Source organism: Vulpes lagopus, chromosome 1, assembly GCF_018345385.1.
Source record: "Vulpes lagopus strain Blue_001 chromosome 1, ASM1834538v1, whole genome shotgun sequence".
Classification (NCBI taxonomy): domain Eukaryota; kingdom Metazoa; phylum Chordata; class Mammalia; order Carnivora; family Canidae; genus Vulpes; species Vulpes lagopus.
This window is the reverse complement of record NC_054824.1, coordinates 17653767-17669670: the sequence shown is the minus strand read 5'-3', so window position 1 is coordinate 17669670 and position 15904 is coordinate 17653767. Positions and strand designations below refer to the sequence as shown.

The 15904-nt window shown below is 41.0% G+C and overlaps 1 protein-coding gene across 2 annotated transcripts; it reads right to left on the bottom strand.

The window, feature by feature from the left end:
• Nucleotides 1-3110: 3110 nt before the first annotated feature.
• NDUFAF4 (NADH:ubiquinone oxidoreductase complex assembly factor 4) lies at nt 3111-10911 on the bottom strand. Of its 2 annotated transcripts, none has more exons than XM_041773320.1 (3): nt 10686-10911; nt 10042-10169; nt 3111-4551 (listed from the first exon to the last, which is right to left on the bottom strand). In XM_041773320.1, the coding sequence occupies exons 1-3, from the start codon at nt 10819-10821 to the stop codon at nt 4264-4266; spliced, it is 552 nt and encodes a 183-aa protein (XP_041629254.1). In that variant the 5' UTR covers nt 10822-10911; the 3' UTR covers nt 3111-4263. The 2 variants fall into 2 exon arrangements, with proteins under 2 accessions (XP_041629254.1, XP_041629265.1); XM_041773331.1 differs by having other exon boundaries at nt 10066-10169; nt 10686-10905.
• Between the last annotated feature and the right edge of the window lie 4993 nt (nt 10912-15904).

Sequence of the window (15904 nt, the reverse complement as noted above, 5' to 3'; positions counted from 1 at the left end):
TCCCATACATAGGCGTTACAAAGTAAACTAAAATAGCAAAATTGCTCAAAATCATTCTCTCTAAACAGAATTTCTACTACCAAACATATATGTATTAAATTCAATCTATACTTATCTTTCTGAAATAAGAGAAAAACCTGAGGCTTGTTTTAATAAACAAAGACATTGTTTATTTTTTCTTCCATGGCCCCTCTATTTCCAGTTCTGGCTGTCAATATACAATCCTTCACTTTCCATACATTCTTTTATTAGTTTACTTGCTTTGGAGTCATAAGCAGAATATATCACTGGTCGGGTAGCATTGTTGTTTTCTTCTTTCAAACACAAACTAACTCTTCTAAAGGTTGTATCCTCTCACATAGCTGAGAAATTTTCCTTTTTATCAAGATTGTACACTGTGTGTATTGCCTTTCATGTCAGGCCATTACTACTCAGCTCCAAGTACTGGCTTATCCCATATTGAATTATTCATCTTTATCATGACCCACCTGTTGCTTTTTTCCCCCACAGGAAGCAAAAAGGAAGCAATTTACCTACTATATACTTTACATCAACACAGTCAAAAAATTAGAGAACCTCGTGTTTGCTCAGGATTCTGTTTTTCTAACTGTGAGCTCCTTTTCTACGATTCTACTCACATGTGTTCCCAAGACACAGTTCTACTGTGGGAGCACTGACCATGGCAAAGAAAGACCTTGGAAGTAGTGATCCTGATGCTCTGGATGTAAAGCTTTGGTCTGTATGTAGGGATTTAGATTTAAGTGCTTCTGATATTTCATCTTTTCTCCTAACAAGTAACTCAGTCCTATTATTCCTAAAGCAGAAGAGAAATGGAGTATCCAGATAAACAGATAATCCTTCTCTCAAAATATTTAATGGATTGTTTTTTGTCAGGACAAGATAGAGTAGCTGTCAAGAAATGAGTGATGGCTATTTAAGATGCATAAAGCGACTAATCCTTTATATGTGGCCATTTCTTACATATTTCCAACTTGTACCGGATAAACTTTTTTTTTTAAAGATTTTATTTATTTATGAGAGACACAGAGAGAGAGGCAGAGACACAGGCAGAGAGAGAAGCAGGCTTCCTGCAGGGAGCCGGATGTGGGACTCGATCCCAGGACTCTGGGATCACACTCTGAGCCGAAGGCAGATGCTCAACCACTGAGCCACCCAGCCGTCCCCTGATAAACTATCTTAATGCAGGGTTCCAATTCAGGGTGCTTAGAGCTGTTTCAGTTCAATACCTCCAGTTACGGGTACAGAAGCTTCCTCATCACACTACCACTAATGGTCCAGGGCCCCACCCTCTTTTGCTTGGGATTATGGGTGTTTAGGGGCATGGAGTAGATATGGAGGGGATGTCCATGCACAAGCATTAGTTGGGGCCATTCCTGAGTGGTTAATGATGAGATGCCATTCAAGACCTCCATTAGAGCCTTTTGTGGTTAGCAAGATCACACCTCCTACTAGTTTATCTCCAGAAATTCTTTCTTCTCTCCTTCATAGCCACCCTTCTATCTCCTGCTTTCTTTTCTTCTCAATAATCTTTAGACCCAGACATTGTGGTTATCCAACCTGCACATATGGTTAGCACACACTGGAGTCTGCTGCCACACTGGTCAGTATTTTTAAAAACATCCCTGATCTAGACAGAGCTCACCAACTAAGGCATCTTACTAAACCAACCAGTCTATCATGGCAGAGAGGGCCCAGACATGTTGTTCAGTGATTCTCATACATAGTGGGCACTGAGTAGTCCTGCACCTTGAATGTCATCACAATTCTTACGATCCCAGAGAGGCATCACAGGAAAGCATTTAGAAGCACAAAGTTTTGAACCTACTAAGGTTTAAATCCAGGTTCCAAAATTAATTAATTAATTAGTTAATTAAATCCAGGTTCCAACACTTATGAAGAAATCTTTGAAAAGTTTTTTTAGACCTCTGTGCTTCATTTCCCCTGTAAAATATGGTTAATAGTACCTCTCTTCCTACTATTGAGTGGGTTGTTAAAGGTAAAAGGCTGAGGTCAGAGCCTTAGCACAGTCATTGCTTTTAATTTGTCATCAATTATTACCCACTTTACTTCCAAGATCATGTGACTAATGGTGATGCCAAAGTCGACATCATTTTCTGAATCTAAACTCCATGCTTTCTGTGACACCACTAACAAAGCACTCTGTACATACAATAAAAAACAGCAGGAAGCCACTGAAAGATTTGGGAAGTATTTTACTTTATCATGTGACACCATATAACAGCCAGATTTACCAACACCCAACCACAGTGTAGATCTGAATAGGGAAGATGGCTCAGAAATAGCAATCTTATTAATTCAAGTACTGACCTTTACTTGATAAAGGAAAACGGTTTTGATGACGGGTTTATCAGTTTTAAAACGCAATTCTATATAGTTCTTGTTTTCTTTTTTTTTTTTTTTTAAATTTTATTTATTTATTTATTTATGATAGTCACAGAGAGAGAGAGAGAGAGAGAGAGAGAGAGAGAGAGAGAGGCAGAGACACAGGCAGAGGGAGAGAGAGAAGCAGGCTTCATGCACTGGGAGCCCGACGTGGGATTCGATCCCGGGTCTCCAGGATCGCGCCCTGGGCCAAAGGCAGGCGCCAAACCACTACGCCACCCAGGGATCCCTAGTTCTTGTTTTCTTAAAAGGACTACTGTTTTGAACCATAAACAAAGTACAGTTTATTCACATAAAGGAACTGCAGCTGAAAACAAGTTTAAAAATTCCCATCTCAGTCTATTTTTCCCTTCTCAGCATTGCAAATGCTTCATTCCAACATATGCTGAAATCCTCTGCATCTCCCATACTATTTCCAGAGGAATCCCTGGAAAGTAGTGAATGTCTGTCTTCCTTCAGAAAGACACAGACAACTTGGAATTTTTCTTATCACATTCTCTAATATTTCTACAACTTGCACTTTCTGCTCTTTTAAAATGTGCTTCTCTTTATAGCATAGCAGAAAAAAACATACCACTAGGAATCTGAAAACCTAGATTCTGGGCCCAGCTAAGGCAAAAACTAGACAATAATCCTAAACAGGTCATGAAACTTCCCCAGCCCTGCTGTTAACTGCAAAAGGTAAGTCCTATTTGTTCAGTCCTTTATTATCATTTATCTTCACAATAACTATTAGATTTATATAAGGCAGCATTATACTCATTTTATATGGGAAATTCCGTCTCAAAGAAGTTACACAATCTACCTGAGATCTCACACGTGGTAATATGACACAGCTAAACTTACAGAATCTCACTCAAGACCATAGTACTGGTTGGTACACACTGTACTCATAAGTTAGTTCAATGGATAAAGCAGCAACTTCCCAGGTCCCTTCCTGTGATCAAATTTTTAAGTTTCTTCTTGCAATTTTTTTCCTTTCTCCTTCCAACCAGCATTTAAATTAGAAAACCTATATATAATTTGTCACTAAATTTCATTTACCATGGTTCTCTGATTTAACCCTTCTTCACAATCTCTTGTATTTCTATATTAAATCCAGAGATGTTACTTTTTTGTTAGCTCCCACGACTGCGTGCCTCTCTGAAAGCTTTTGGATCTATCTATCAAAACAGAGATTGCTAAAATTTTGTAAATACCAATTCCTTTTTATAATTTTAAGAAGTTATTCCATATAAAAATAAAACAGTTCAAAACAAGAAAAGTCCTTTTATTCTCTATAATAATAAAATATTCTATTGATTTTATAGCACTTTCCTGTCTGCTTTCATTTGGGATATACTGTTATACCCTTCCCTTGTAAGTCAGTCTCCCTTTCCCTTGTAAGAAAATATCAGTCATAAGAATTAGGAAAACTCTTACTTTCACAATTCCATAAATAAACTAGAAGAAATAAATTAATCACCTAAATTGGACGGCAAAACTTTGTTAAATGAGAGATTCAGGACATTTCCCAAGAGGTCCTATGACCAATCTAAAAGCTGATGATATATGATGTGCCTAAAATTACACTTTAAGTTTTTTATTTATAATAAATTTAGATGTGTGCTGATTAGTCTTGCTGATATTACATATAAACATATGCGTAAACTAAATTAAACTTTAAAACAAAACAAAATTCATTCTATCAGCAATCCTGAAAATTCAGCAAAGCCCCATAAATAGTACGCTTTCCCAAGAAGGGAGCTTTAAACATTCAATAATTTGTATAATTTAACATGCTGAAAACAGGTCACGCGAATGGGAGTACATGTAGGAAAAATAATTTCAAAATTTTCTTCATTTTGATGATATTGCTTTCTTGTCTTCAGGAGGGCAGATTTTGACTTCAAAAGTGACAAAGTATTTGAGAAGGGATTTTACATCTTTCTGTTCTAAATAGTATTCTTCTGCTATTTTCTCAGCAGTCCATGTTTCTGGATAAAGTTTATGATTATTGAGAAGTGTCAATGCCTCTACAATAGAAATTTTGCCTTTGGGAATGTTCTTAATATTCATCATGCTAAAGTCATGGCCTTTTACCAATCTCAACTCCTTTGGCTCTTGACGTGTTGCAGCATCTTTTACCTAGTATCAAAAAACAAAAGCAAAAAGAAAAGGCTTTCAAGATGAGAGAAAAAATTAGACAACTATTTTCACAGTTCTCAAATCTCCACTATACTTCTTCAAATAAATACTACACATGCTTCTTCAAACTACATTTTCTCATTACAATGACACATAATTCGATGGTGCTTTTGGCACATTGCCATTACATTAACTATACATAACTATAGCTCAATCATCAAGAAATCTAGGTAGTTCGGAACATAACAATTCAATGCATATCATCCACTCACCTCATTATTTCATACATATTAAAGAATAAAGACAATTTGATTAGATTAAAACTGTTTTTTTACAAGGGCAGAATTCTGATATTGCCCTAAGAGCTTACTCAATTACTTCCACTCCCATTTCCTAGTTTTGTACTTCATATTCAATGTCTCCAAATACTTTAAATGAATTCAAATATTGCTAGATATCTTCACTCTTTAAAAAAAAATAAACTGGGGAGCCCCGGTGGCCCAGCAGTTTAGCGCCACCTTCAGCCTGGGGTGTGATATTGGGGACCCTGGATTGAGTCGCACGTCAGGCTTCCTGCATGGAGCCCGCTTCTCCCTCTGCCTGTGTCTCTGCCTCTCTCTCTCTGTGTATCTGTTATGAATAAATAAATAAAATTAAAAAAACAAAAAATAAAAAAAATAAAATAAACTTATATTTCCAATATCCCAACAAACATAAAACCTATGCATACCCATCTTTCCATCTGTCTGTCCCAACCAAGTGTAATCCTTGCACTGTACTCTGTATATCTTTCATTACTTGACCATGCCAATCATTCCCTTTTCCTTTTTCTTTCAACCGCATCCTGCCTACTGCTGCTGTATGGTCAAATTATAAACATGCCATAGTCATTACCTTTTAAAAACACCCACCAAACCTGAACCAACACTTCCTTTTATGGCCAGTTTCCCCATCTTAGTTAAGCTTTAAAGATATTATTTGTGATCTTGGATCCAAGGTTAGAGGATCAGATCTTCATACCGAGGACACTTTTCAGGCTTTATTTGAACTTACTACACCATCTGATGCTGTTAACCACTCCAACACACCCATACTAGTCTTTCCCCTTGGTTTCCATGCCATCCCTTTCCCCAGTTTTCTGTCTCTCCACGGTTCCTTGTTCTTGTAGACTGTTTCCTTTCAACTGCCCCCGGAAGGTTAGCATGCTCCAAATTCTGATCCAGGCCCTCTTTTTACTCTTCACATTCTACTGAAGTAATCCCACATACCCTTTGGACTTCATTACTACCTACATGTTAATAATTTTCAAAGCTGATCTCAAACCTAGACCTTTCTCCTTACTTGCAGATCTAAATTCCCAAATGCCTAATTGGCACCTTTACTTGCATAATCTACAAGCACCTCAATGGGGTGCCTGGATGGATCAGTCAGTTGAGCATCTAACTCTTGATTTTGGCTCGGGTTGTGATCTCAGGGTTGTGAGATCCAGCCCTGTGTTAAGGAGGTCTGAGTCAGCAGGGTGTGTGTTGGAGGATTTTCTCTCTGCCCCTCCCCCTGCTTGCATATGTGTGTGCACATGTGCTCTTTCTAAAATAAACTTTAAAAAAGAAAAAAAATTAAGAACCTCAAAATCAATATACCTAAAACTGAACTTACCTCTTTCCTCTGAAAATTCAATTCTATCCCCATATTCTCTATCTCAGTGACCAATTATCACTTCTCTCCATATCCCATTCCAAAACTTAAAGCTTAGTTTAAACTTTTAGCTTAGTTATACTTGACATCTCCCTCTCCCTCACAATCAATGACCAAATACTATTGATAGTGACTCCTAAGTCCCTCTTGAACCCATTCACTTCTCTCCCCATCACTACATCACCCTTCTCGAAGCTAATGTCTCTTGTAGGAACTACTACAAAAACCTCTCAACTCGTCTCCTTTGACTATATAAAGCGCATTTCCCCCTTCTCAGCCTATTATGAAGCCAATCGGACATAAACCTCAAGGACTTCCCATTGTCCTCAAGATAAAACCCAAATTCCTAAGAAAGACAAATAAGGACCTTCATGATTGGGTCCTTATTACCTCCATCTTATCTTATTTCTCCCAAATGTATTGCTCACACTTTCCCCTAACTGTAATCAACTCTGTTGTCCAAAGGTATCATATATTCTTCTACTTTTACACTGTAACTTTGGTTTGAAACACTCTTCCCAACTTCTTCACTTTCCAATACTCATAGCTTCTCTTAATCTTATTTTCCCAGGTAATCGTTCTTTCACTCCATATAAATTGTTATTCAAAATTCACTTCAGATTAAAATTAAATACTGAAATTATTATGACACTGAAAAAATGCTTGGTAAAATTCAACATCCTCTTGATTAAAAACAAACTCTTAGCAAATTGAAAATTTTAAAGTCTCAAATGTGAGAGAAGTATTTTTAAATCAGAAACCTTATCATTTTATTATAAAAATGCTAAAACATTAGAGACACCCAATGTAAAGGAAGAATAGGAGAGACTACCAACTTCTACTGCTATGTTAATGTTACAAACATAATGAGAAGTACTATAAATATTAGAAAGGCAAACTGTAATTCTATGCTGATGATACAGGATTATCTTCAAAAAAATAACAGAATCAATGAAAAACCAACAGAAATAATAACTTAGCAATGTGGAAGCTGCAATACAAAAATCATTTGCTTTCTGACATATTGGCAATAAATAGTTTAAAAATTTAGGGTGGAAAAAAAAAAGATCCCCGAGTAACAGCTTTCCCTCTATCCCCCAAAGACTAAATAATACAAAGACATTAATTCTCAAATTAATTTATACATTCCCATTCAATTATGCTCAAAATCCAAATCAGACTTATTAAAGAACCGGACAATTTAAGGGGCACCTGGATGGCTCAGTCAGTTAAGCATCTGACTCTTGATTTCGGCTCAGGTCATAATCTCAGGGTTGTGAGATGAGCCCTGCATAGAGCTCTGTGCCCAGTGGGGAGTCTGCTTCAGAATCCCACCATACTCTGCACATGTGCTCTCTCTCAAATAAATAAATAAACAAACAAATAAATAAATAAATATTTTTGATTAATTGATTAAAGCACCTGACAGTTCATCTGGAAAAAAAAGTGAGACAAAAGCCATGAAACCTGGGGGGGGGGGGGGGGGGGGGGGCGGGGAGAGTCATAACAACTATCATTACAAAGCTCCATTAATAAAATATGACCCTACTGTAAGAATAGAAGAATAACTAGAATTGGTAAATCCATCAAGACTTGTATGTATTAGCATTTTAAGGGAGTGGAGAAAACACTGGGTTATTCTGTAAGTTATATTTAGACACCTGACCATCCAGTTGAAAAGATCTCCTGGACGCCTGGGTGGCTCAGCGGTTGAGCATCTGCCTTCAGCTCAGGGCGTGATCCCAGGGTCCTAGGATCGAGTCCCATTATCAAGCTCCCTGCAAGAAGCCTGCTTCTCCTTCTGCATGTCTCTCTCTCTCTCTCTCTGAATAAATAAATAAATAACTTAATAATTTAACAAATAAAATAAAATCTGAATAAATAAATAAAATCTTAAAAAAAAAAAGATCTCCATACACCAAACACTACACTTATTGTCAAATAAAGATTTTAATATAAAACACACAGTTGTAAAAGTACGACAAGGAAATACAGAATACCGTCTTTATGTTAGAGGGAGTCCAGACTTCCAATACGATGAAAAGCAAAAAGGTTAACATGTTTGACAGAATTCTCAGCAGCAGTTAAGTTAAAAAAGCCACACAAAAATAAATTATTTGATATATGATATCAGTAATGTTTCAAGACTTCACAAATCATTAAGAAAACTAGGAACTACCCAAAAGAGAAAAACGGACAAAACATAAATAGGTACACTTTAGCATTTTTTTCACGCCATTCCCCCCAAGTCTTTTTAGTCTTTTCCTAATATCCTAATACCCCCATAAAAATTTTTTTTAAGGTTTTATTTATTCATGAGAGAGAGAGAGAGAGAGAGAGAGAGGCAGAGACATAAGCAGGCCCCATGCAGGGAGCCTGATGTGGGACTCGATCCCGGGTCCAGGATCAGGGCCTGGGCTGAAGGTGGCACTAAACCGCTGAGCCATCCGGGCTGCCCTCCCACCTAAAATCTTAATACCATTGTGTATCTCTTTATGTATTGTATCTATGTAACTGTATTCATAAAAACTGCTAAATTTTTTTCACTCCCCAAGGGCCAATTTTTGAATGCATGATTTAATACAGCATGAGATAAACAACAGTTGGAAGTATTATTCAACACCTGTTATTGATGGAAGTACTCAACACTAAGAACATGAACATCAACCCTTCTATTTTTTTTTATGGGAACATCTGGTGATAAATGAGCCCTATAATTCACAGACCTTATTTTACATGAATTTTATTTCACTTATCTAATGAAAATTATATTAATAAGTGTATCTGTGCAAACAGTATTGCCTATCTAGACAGAGAGGGTATCAGAGAATTTTAGAATGGAAAGAAATCTGGGAATTGTCAATGGCACTTCTCTCCCCTTTAATCATACTCTCCCCCCAACTTAGGACCTTCCTGCCCCAACAAACTCATCTAGTTAACTCAGACTCATCTTTCAGGCAGGAGCTTGAATGTCACTTTCTCAAACCACCCGGACCAAGGACCAAACACAAACAGGTCCCTATGATACGCTTACAGTGTCTCTACTTTTCCTTCACAGACCTATTAGTAACTATGTACTTATGGTTGCTCATTTGTTTGTCTGCGTCCCTCACAATATTCTGAGCACCAAGAGCAAGGACTGGGTCTGCTTTGCTCACAACTATACACAAAGCACTTGTGCCTGGCATTTATATATGGATTTATATATAGGTTCCTATTTCCAATGTGTTCTGTAGGCCCCCAATTTTCACATTTCCTATCTGAATATCTTAAAAAAAAAAAAAAAAAACACCGACAACACAACACTAAAGGAATCCCACAGATGGCAACAAAATTCAATCCGCTAAGGCTGAGAAAATAGTTATTAAAGCTCTTCTTCAGTGATTCAAATGACAACCACCAAAATTACTGTACCAGATCCTATAAACTGTGAAATAATATTACCCTACACTTAAGTTTCCCCAACACACTGTAATCTGGTCACAACTACACTGACAGTTTTACATGTGCAGAGCATTCAGTCTCTTTTACTACCTACCACAGGTCTCCTGGTCGTTTTCCTGGGGCACAAAGGGGTTAAATTACTTAACCTGCTGAATTATTATTTTTTAAAGATTTTATTTATTTATGCATGAGAGACGCACAAAGAGAGAGAAGGAGAGGCAGAGACACAGGCAGAGGGAGAAGCAGGCTCCATGCAGGGAGCCCGACGCACGCCTGGATCCGGGGTCTCCAGGGTCAGGCCCTGGGCTGAAGGCGGCGCTAAACCGCTGAGCCACCCAGGGATCCCCTTACCTGCTGAATTAAAACACACGTTACCTGCAGAGAAGATGCAGGATCTCTGGAATCAACATACACATCTCTTAGTAACGACAGCAGTTTGTCATCTTTCCTGTCGATTTCCTCCTTAATTTCTGGATGCTCTAAGGACAGAAGAAGAAGGTCACAGTATTAAAACCAGAGAAAATTTCCTCCCAGCTCCTAACGCCTAACAGGAGAGAATCCCTTTGAGTTTGTTGCTTGATCAAGAGGCACTGGGACAACACGCCAGGTGCTGTGCGCGCAGATCAAAATGCCAGGTCAGGCTCGGGGCGCCTCGCTCTGCGAACACCCCGAAGGGACACTTCCAAGGCCCCAGGCCCCTTCCGCTTCCGATTCCCCGCAGCAGGTCGGTAGGCGGGGAAGATACAGGGGTGGCCGGGGTCGCACCTGCACCCGCACCTGCACCCGCACCTGCACCCGCAGAACCGCGACGTGGGCGGGGCCGTCGCTCCGCGGCAAGGGCGACGGGCCTCCCCCAAGGTCACGGGCCTGGGGTCCCGCCTTTCCGCGCCGGGCAGCCGAGTCCCCGCCGCCGCCCCGGGTCACCCCCGCGCGGAGCCCGCCCAGCCGGCCCCGGGGGGGGGAGGGGGGGACGGACGCGCCCTGCCACCGCTTACGGCTCATCTGCTCCCGCAGGAAGCTCTTGGTGGACGGGTGCCTGGGGGCGGGCGACGGCTTCATCCTGCTGATTTCCCGTTCCGCCCGGTTCTCCAGGTTGAAATTGCGGAGCGCGCGAGCCGCGGCGGCCCCCATCTCCGCACCGCATGACGTCCTCCGGGGCCGCCGCACGTGGGCCAGCGCGCGCCGGCGACCTCGCGGACGCTCCGAGCATGCGCGCTGCGGCCCGACCCCGGCCACGCGCCGGAAGAGCGGAGGCCCAACGCGCCCCCGCGCGCCCCCCAGCGGTCGGGAGGGCGCGCGGCTCGCCTCGGCCCAGGCTGTGTGGGAGGCAGCGCGTCCTGCCCCCGGCCCGCGGCCCGTGGCTGCCGCGCGCGCTCGCTGAGACCGCGTCCCGGGAACTGGACCTTGGGCGGCCGGAGAAGAGCCAAAGTGAAACCAAGTGCCCGTTCCCAGCCCGGGCGGCACCTGCCTGCGGCCCGCGGCGCGGTCCTGCGGGCCCGGGATCGAGCCCCGCGTCGGGCTCCCTGCGCGGAGCCTGCCTCTCCCTCTGCCTGGGTCCCTGCCTCTCTCTCTCTCCCAGTGTGTGTCTCTATGAATAAATAAATAAAATGTTGTGTTTAAAAAAATAATAATAAGGGATCCCTGGAGGGCCCGGCGGTTTAGCACCGCCTTCGGCCCGCGGCGTGATGCTGGAGACCCGGGATCGAGCCCCGCGTCGGGCTCCCTGCGTGCAGCCTGCTTCTCCCTCTGCCTGGGTCTCTGCCTCTCTGTGTGTGTGTGTGTGTCTTGTGAATAAATAAATAAAAATATTTTTAAAAAATAATAGAAACACCCATTCCTGTTTTCTGAGAGGAACATAAGGAAGGTGTATTCTTGGGGCGGGGTGGGGGGCGCCGGCTGGCTCCGAGGGTGCAGCGTGGGACTGGGCCTCGGGGCTGTGGGTTCCAGCCCGAGGTCAGGTGCAGAGATTACTTTAAAAATGAACGAACAACAGTGCAATTAATCATCACGGCTAGGGCAGCCCGGGCAGCTCAGCGGTTTGGCGCCGCCTTCAGCCCAGGGCGCGATCCTGGAGACCCGGGATCGAGTCCCGCGTCGGGCTCCCTGCATGGGGCCTGCTTCTCCCTCGGCCTGTGTCTCTGCCTGTCCCTCTCTATCTGTGTCTCTCAAGAATAAATATATTAAAACCTCTTTAAATTACAAAATAGATCTAAAAAATCATAAAAATCTCAAAAGTGTATTCTTGCCCCACGAGTATTTGTTCTCAGGCTTACTTAAACGCCCTTTATGTTCCTGCGTCCTTGCCTGATGCCGTTCTGAGCTGCCTTGTTCTCTTTGTCGAGGTCTTTCACATCCCGCTCTGCTAAGGCAATTTGACTTGACTGAATCCGTTTCAATCATGTTGTCCTCTCTCTGCGTTTTTTTCTTTTTTTTTTTTTAATATTTATTTATTCATGAGAGCCACAGACTGAGACACAGGCAGAGGGAGAAGCGAACTCCTCGCAGCGAGCCTGATGCGGGACTCGATCCCGGATCCCGGGATCACCACCTGAGCTGAAGGCAGGCGTCCAACTGCTGGGCCACCCAGGCGTCCCGCCTTTTTTATTTTATTATTTAATTTTATTATTTTATTTAATTTAATTTTATTTTATATTTTTTATATTTTTTATATTTTTTATATATATATAAAAATATATTTATATATATTTTTTATATTTATATTTTTTATTTATATTTTATATTTATTTTATTTTATTTTATTTTATATTTATTTTATATGAGACAGACACAGAGAGAGAGAGAGGCAGAGACACAGGCAGAGCGAGAAGCAAGCTCATCGCAGCGAGCCCGATGCGGGACTCGATCCCAGGACCCACGGGTCACTACCTGAGCCAAAGGCAGATACTCAACCACTGAGCCACTCAGGCGTCCCTGGTTGGTTTTAAACCAGTGAAAAGGAAAGAATCCATCTAAAGATAATTGAATAATAGTGATTTTTAAAAAAGAATCAAAGAAAAGGGCAATTTGAAAGAAAATTAATGTAATTATTAACTACAATACTTAATCATAGTGAAAGTACTGCAAAGAACATAGCTTCCACCATTGATTATCATGAAATGTGTTTTTGCTGGGATTGGCCTTTGGAATGGATACAAGCTAACGGGTTCTCTCTGGTAGAGGTGGGAAGTTACCTGAAGGTGGCAGGCTGCTCCAAGATTTCATCTTTGAGACTAAGCAGGCCTGTAAGTCGGTGCTCTGTAGCCCAGATACTCAAATTTCTATGGATGTCAAGACATTTCATCTGCCTCACTATGTGCGTGAGCTTTAAGAGCTATGGTAGCACTTTCTACTCACTGCCTGTTAAAATATTTTCAAAGTAGAGAACTCATTTTCATAGAAATTTTACCGCACTTACAGCAGCATGTTAGGCATCTAGCAGCGTAAAAGTAATGTGAGACAGAAATTACAGGAAGGGTAGGGGGCTGTGGAAATTACTGAATGAAAGCACTCTGAGTTTCCACATGTGGGTAAGATTTGGATCCAGTGTTTCAGGAGCCCTCCAACCTGTGCCAGCTACATTATTGCCTGGTTCTGGCCTCGTGCTCCTCAAGTGCTCTTAAGAGCAGAACAGAAGCAGAGGTACTCCCATCAGAAATGCACAATTGGCTGTCATCACTTGGGAGTCATCATGGAAATTAAACTGAAATCACAAATGCATAATTCCAGCTCTTCTGGTCAAAATATGCAAAATAACAGGAAGTCTGGGCTCAGAACTCTCCTGGGCTTCTGTTACGGCTTGAAGTCAGGTCCCCCAGGAAAGTACAGCCAGGATGCTGCTCAGAATTAAGCATCTCTCTGAATGGAGTATTATGATGGGTATGTATTACTAAATATCTTAGGATGCTAATGGAATAAGCCCAGGATCCTGCCAACATAATAGAATATAAATTCTATGAGGGCAGAAATTTGTGTCTATTTTGTTTACTGCTATATTCATCACATTGAACAGTGCCTGGTACATACTAGGTACTAAATGAATGTCAAGTGAATATCAAATGAACCCAATGACAAGTAGGGGCCCTGAGCTGGAGTCCAAGCCCTAGCTACATAGGTTCCCTCTGCCAGAAGTGGATCCTTGTGAAAGTCACTCACTCTGGTTGAACCTACTCTCCTCATCTTAAGACGATAGTAATTAGTGGGTTTCACATAGCTTAAACATGTAAATATATGAATAAAATAAATATATATTTATATATTTATTGTTTTATATATAATATATATATATAATATGAAGCATCTAATACAGGTTTATTTCTGAGTTCACCATTCTGTTCCATTGGTCAGAATGTCTGTTTTTCTGCCAATACCATACTGTTTTAACTACTATAGATTCATAATATAGTTTAAAATCAGGGAGCATGATGCCTCCAGCTTTGTTCTCAAGATTGCTTTGGAACCAATATATTTTTGAAAAACAGCAATGAGGGAGGGCTTACCCTGTAAGATATCAGAACACAGTATAAAAACCTTACAGTGTGATACTGATACAGAAATAGGTAAATAAATCAATAAATACCATAGTGACAAGACAGACCTAATTATGTCACCCTATGGGGATCCCTGGGTGGCGCAGTGGTTTGGCGCCTGCCTTTGGCCCAGGGCGCGATCCTGGAGACCCGGGATCGAATCCCACGTCGGGCTCCTGGTGCATGGAGCCTGCTTCTCCCTCTGCCTGTGTCTCTGCCTCTCTCTCTCTCTGTGTGTGTGACTATCATAAATAAAAATAAATAAATAAAATTAAAAAAACAAAATAAAATAAAATCACCCTATGATGTAAGGATCCACATTTCCCCCCACAAATGGATAGCCACATTTCCAGTGCCATTTATTTACCAGCCCACCATTTCCCCTTGCCTATCATCACTATTCACCACTTGCTGTTTCTTTGTTCCTCTCCAGTGTTCTCCAGTTTTCCCTGCATCAGATTGCATCCGATTGCTTTCATATGTATCCATGAAGTAAGGGACATTTTGTCATGACTCGGTTAATTCTACTGAGGTAATTTTGTTCTGTGCATAGCAATTTCATCAGTATAATTCTCCATCTTGGCTCCAGCTACAGACAGTACCCCTGACAATTTGGCAAGGGAAAAAAATTGCAAAGTCATAAGTAACAAGCAAATACTCAAGAACTAATTTTCATTTCCAAGATTATGAAAACAGAGAATATGAAATAAGGAATGTCAGACGTTAAAGCTGTGAAAAGCAAATTGTAACCAGAGCAGTTTACCTTAGCTAGTGAGCCCAACTCAGTAACTCCAGAGGTAGTAGAGAAAACAAACCCCATCTGTCCATCTTCAGGTCTGGCCCTTTCTTTCTGATTGTAACTGTGTCTCTCTTTCTTTTACATCCATAGGTTAACATAATGATTATGAATTACTGGCAGTAGACAGGCCTGCATTTGAATCTTAGTTCTATCTTCCTGACTGCATGATTTCTGGGTAAGTCCTTAAATTTTTCTTTTTGTCGGTTTCCTCACCTGTAAAATGGGATTACCCGACAGGATTGCTGAGAGACACATAATCAATGTGAAGGCATAGGACTTGACATGTAATAAACATACAAGAACTGTTAGCAATTCTTTTATATATCAAAAATATTCATATAACATGAAACTTTTCGATAGTAATAACTTCAGATTTGGTTAGCACTTTATAGTAATTGGCTTTTTCAGATAATTTATTTCATTAATACATTTTTGCAATAGCCTAGTGTTTTATCCACAGTAGAAGTATTTCAGAGGTTGCATTTAGCCTGTTGTTTATAAAATAGTAGACACCCTAGGAGGTATATGAAGTCACCTTGCCCATAAACTTCTGGGAGCACTTTCTTATTGTCAGTTTGTGCCCCCTTTTACCCTGTCTCCTTTTCTGCTAGCTTCTCCCTCTTTCTGTGTCTAGGAATTCCATACCTCCACCTAAACTTGAGTGCACACAATCCCTGCTGAGCCTCATTTCTTTTGGAAGTGCCAGGGTTAGCCAAGACAGGGAGGCAGATATGGTAGACAGAATTCTGTGATGCCTAGTGACCCCAAGCAAAGAACTCAGACAAGCCTGCCTGGTCTTCTGACCTACAGAGCTATGGGATTATAAATGGATATGGTCTTAAGCCTTTACATTTATGGTGACTAGATATGCAGCAATAGAAAATGAATA

Coding starts and splice junctions, on each gene's coding strand:
- NDUFAF4 (XM_041773320.1), bottom strand. CDS start 10,821: ATGGGGGCCGCCGCGGCTCGCGCGCTCCGCAATTTCAACCTGGAGAAC. Junction 10,170..10,685: donor CCTGCGGGAGCAGATGAGCC/GTAAGCGGTGGC, acceptor TTCTGTCCTTAG/AGCATCCAGAAATTAAGGAG. Junction 4,552..10,041: donor CGTGTGTTTTAATTCAGCAG/GTAAGGGGATCC, acceptor TTTTGATACTAG/GTAAAAGATGCTGCAACACG.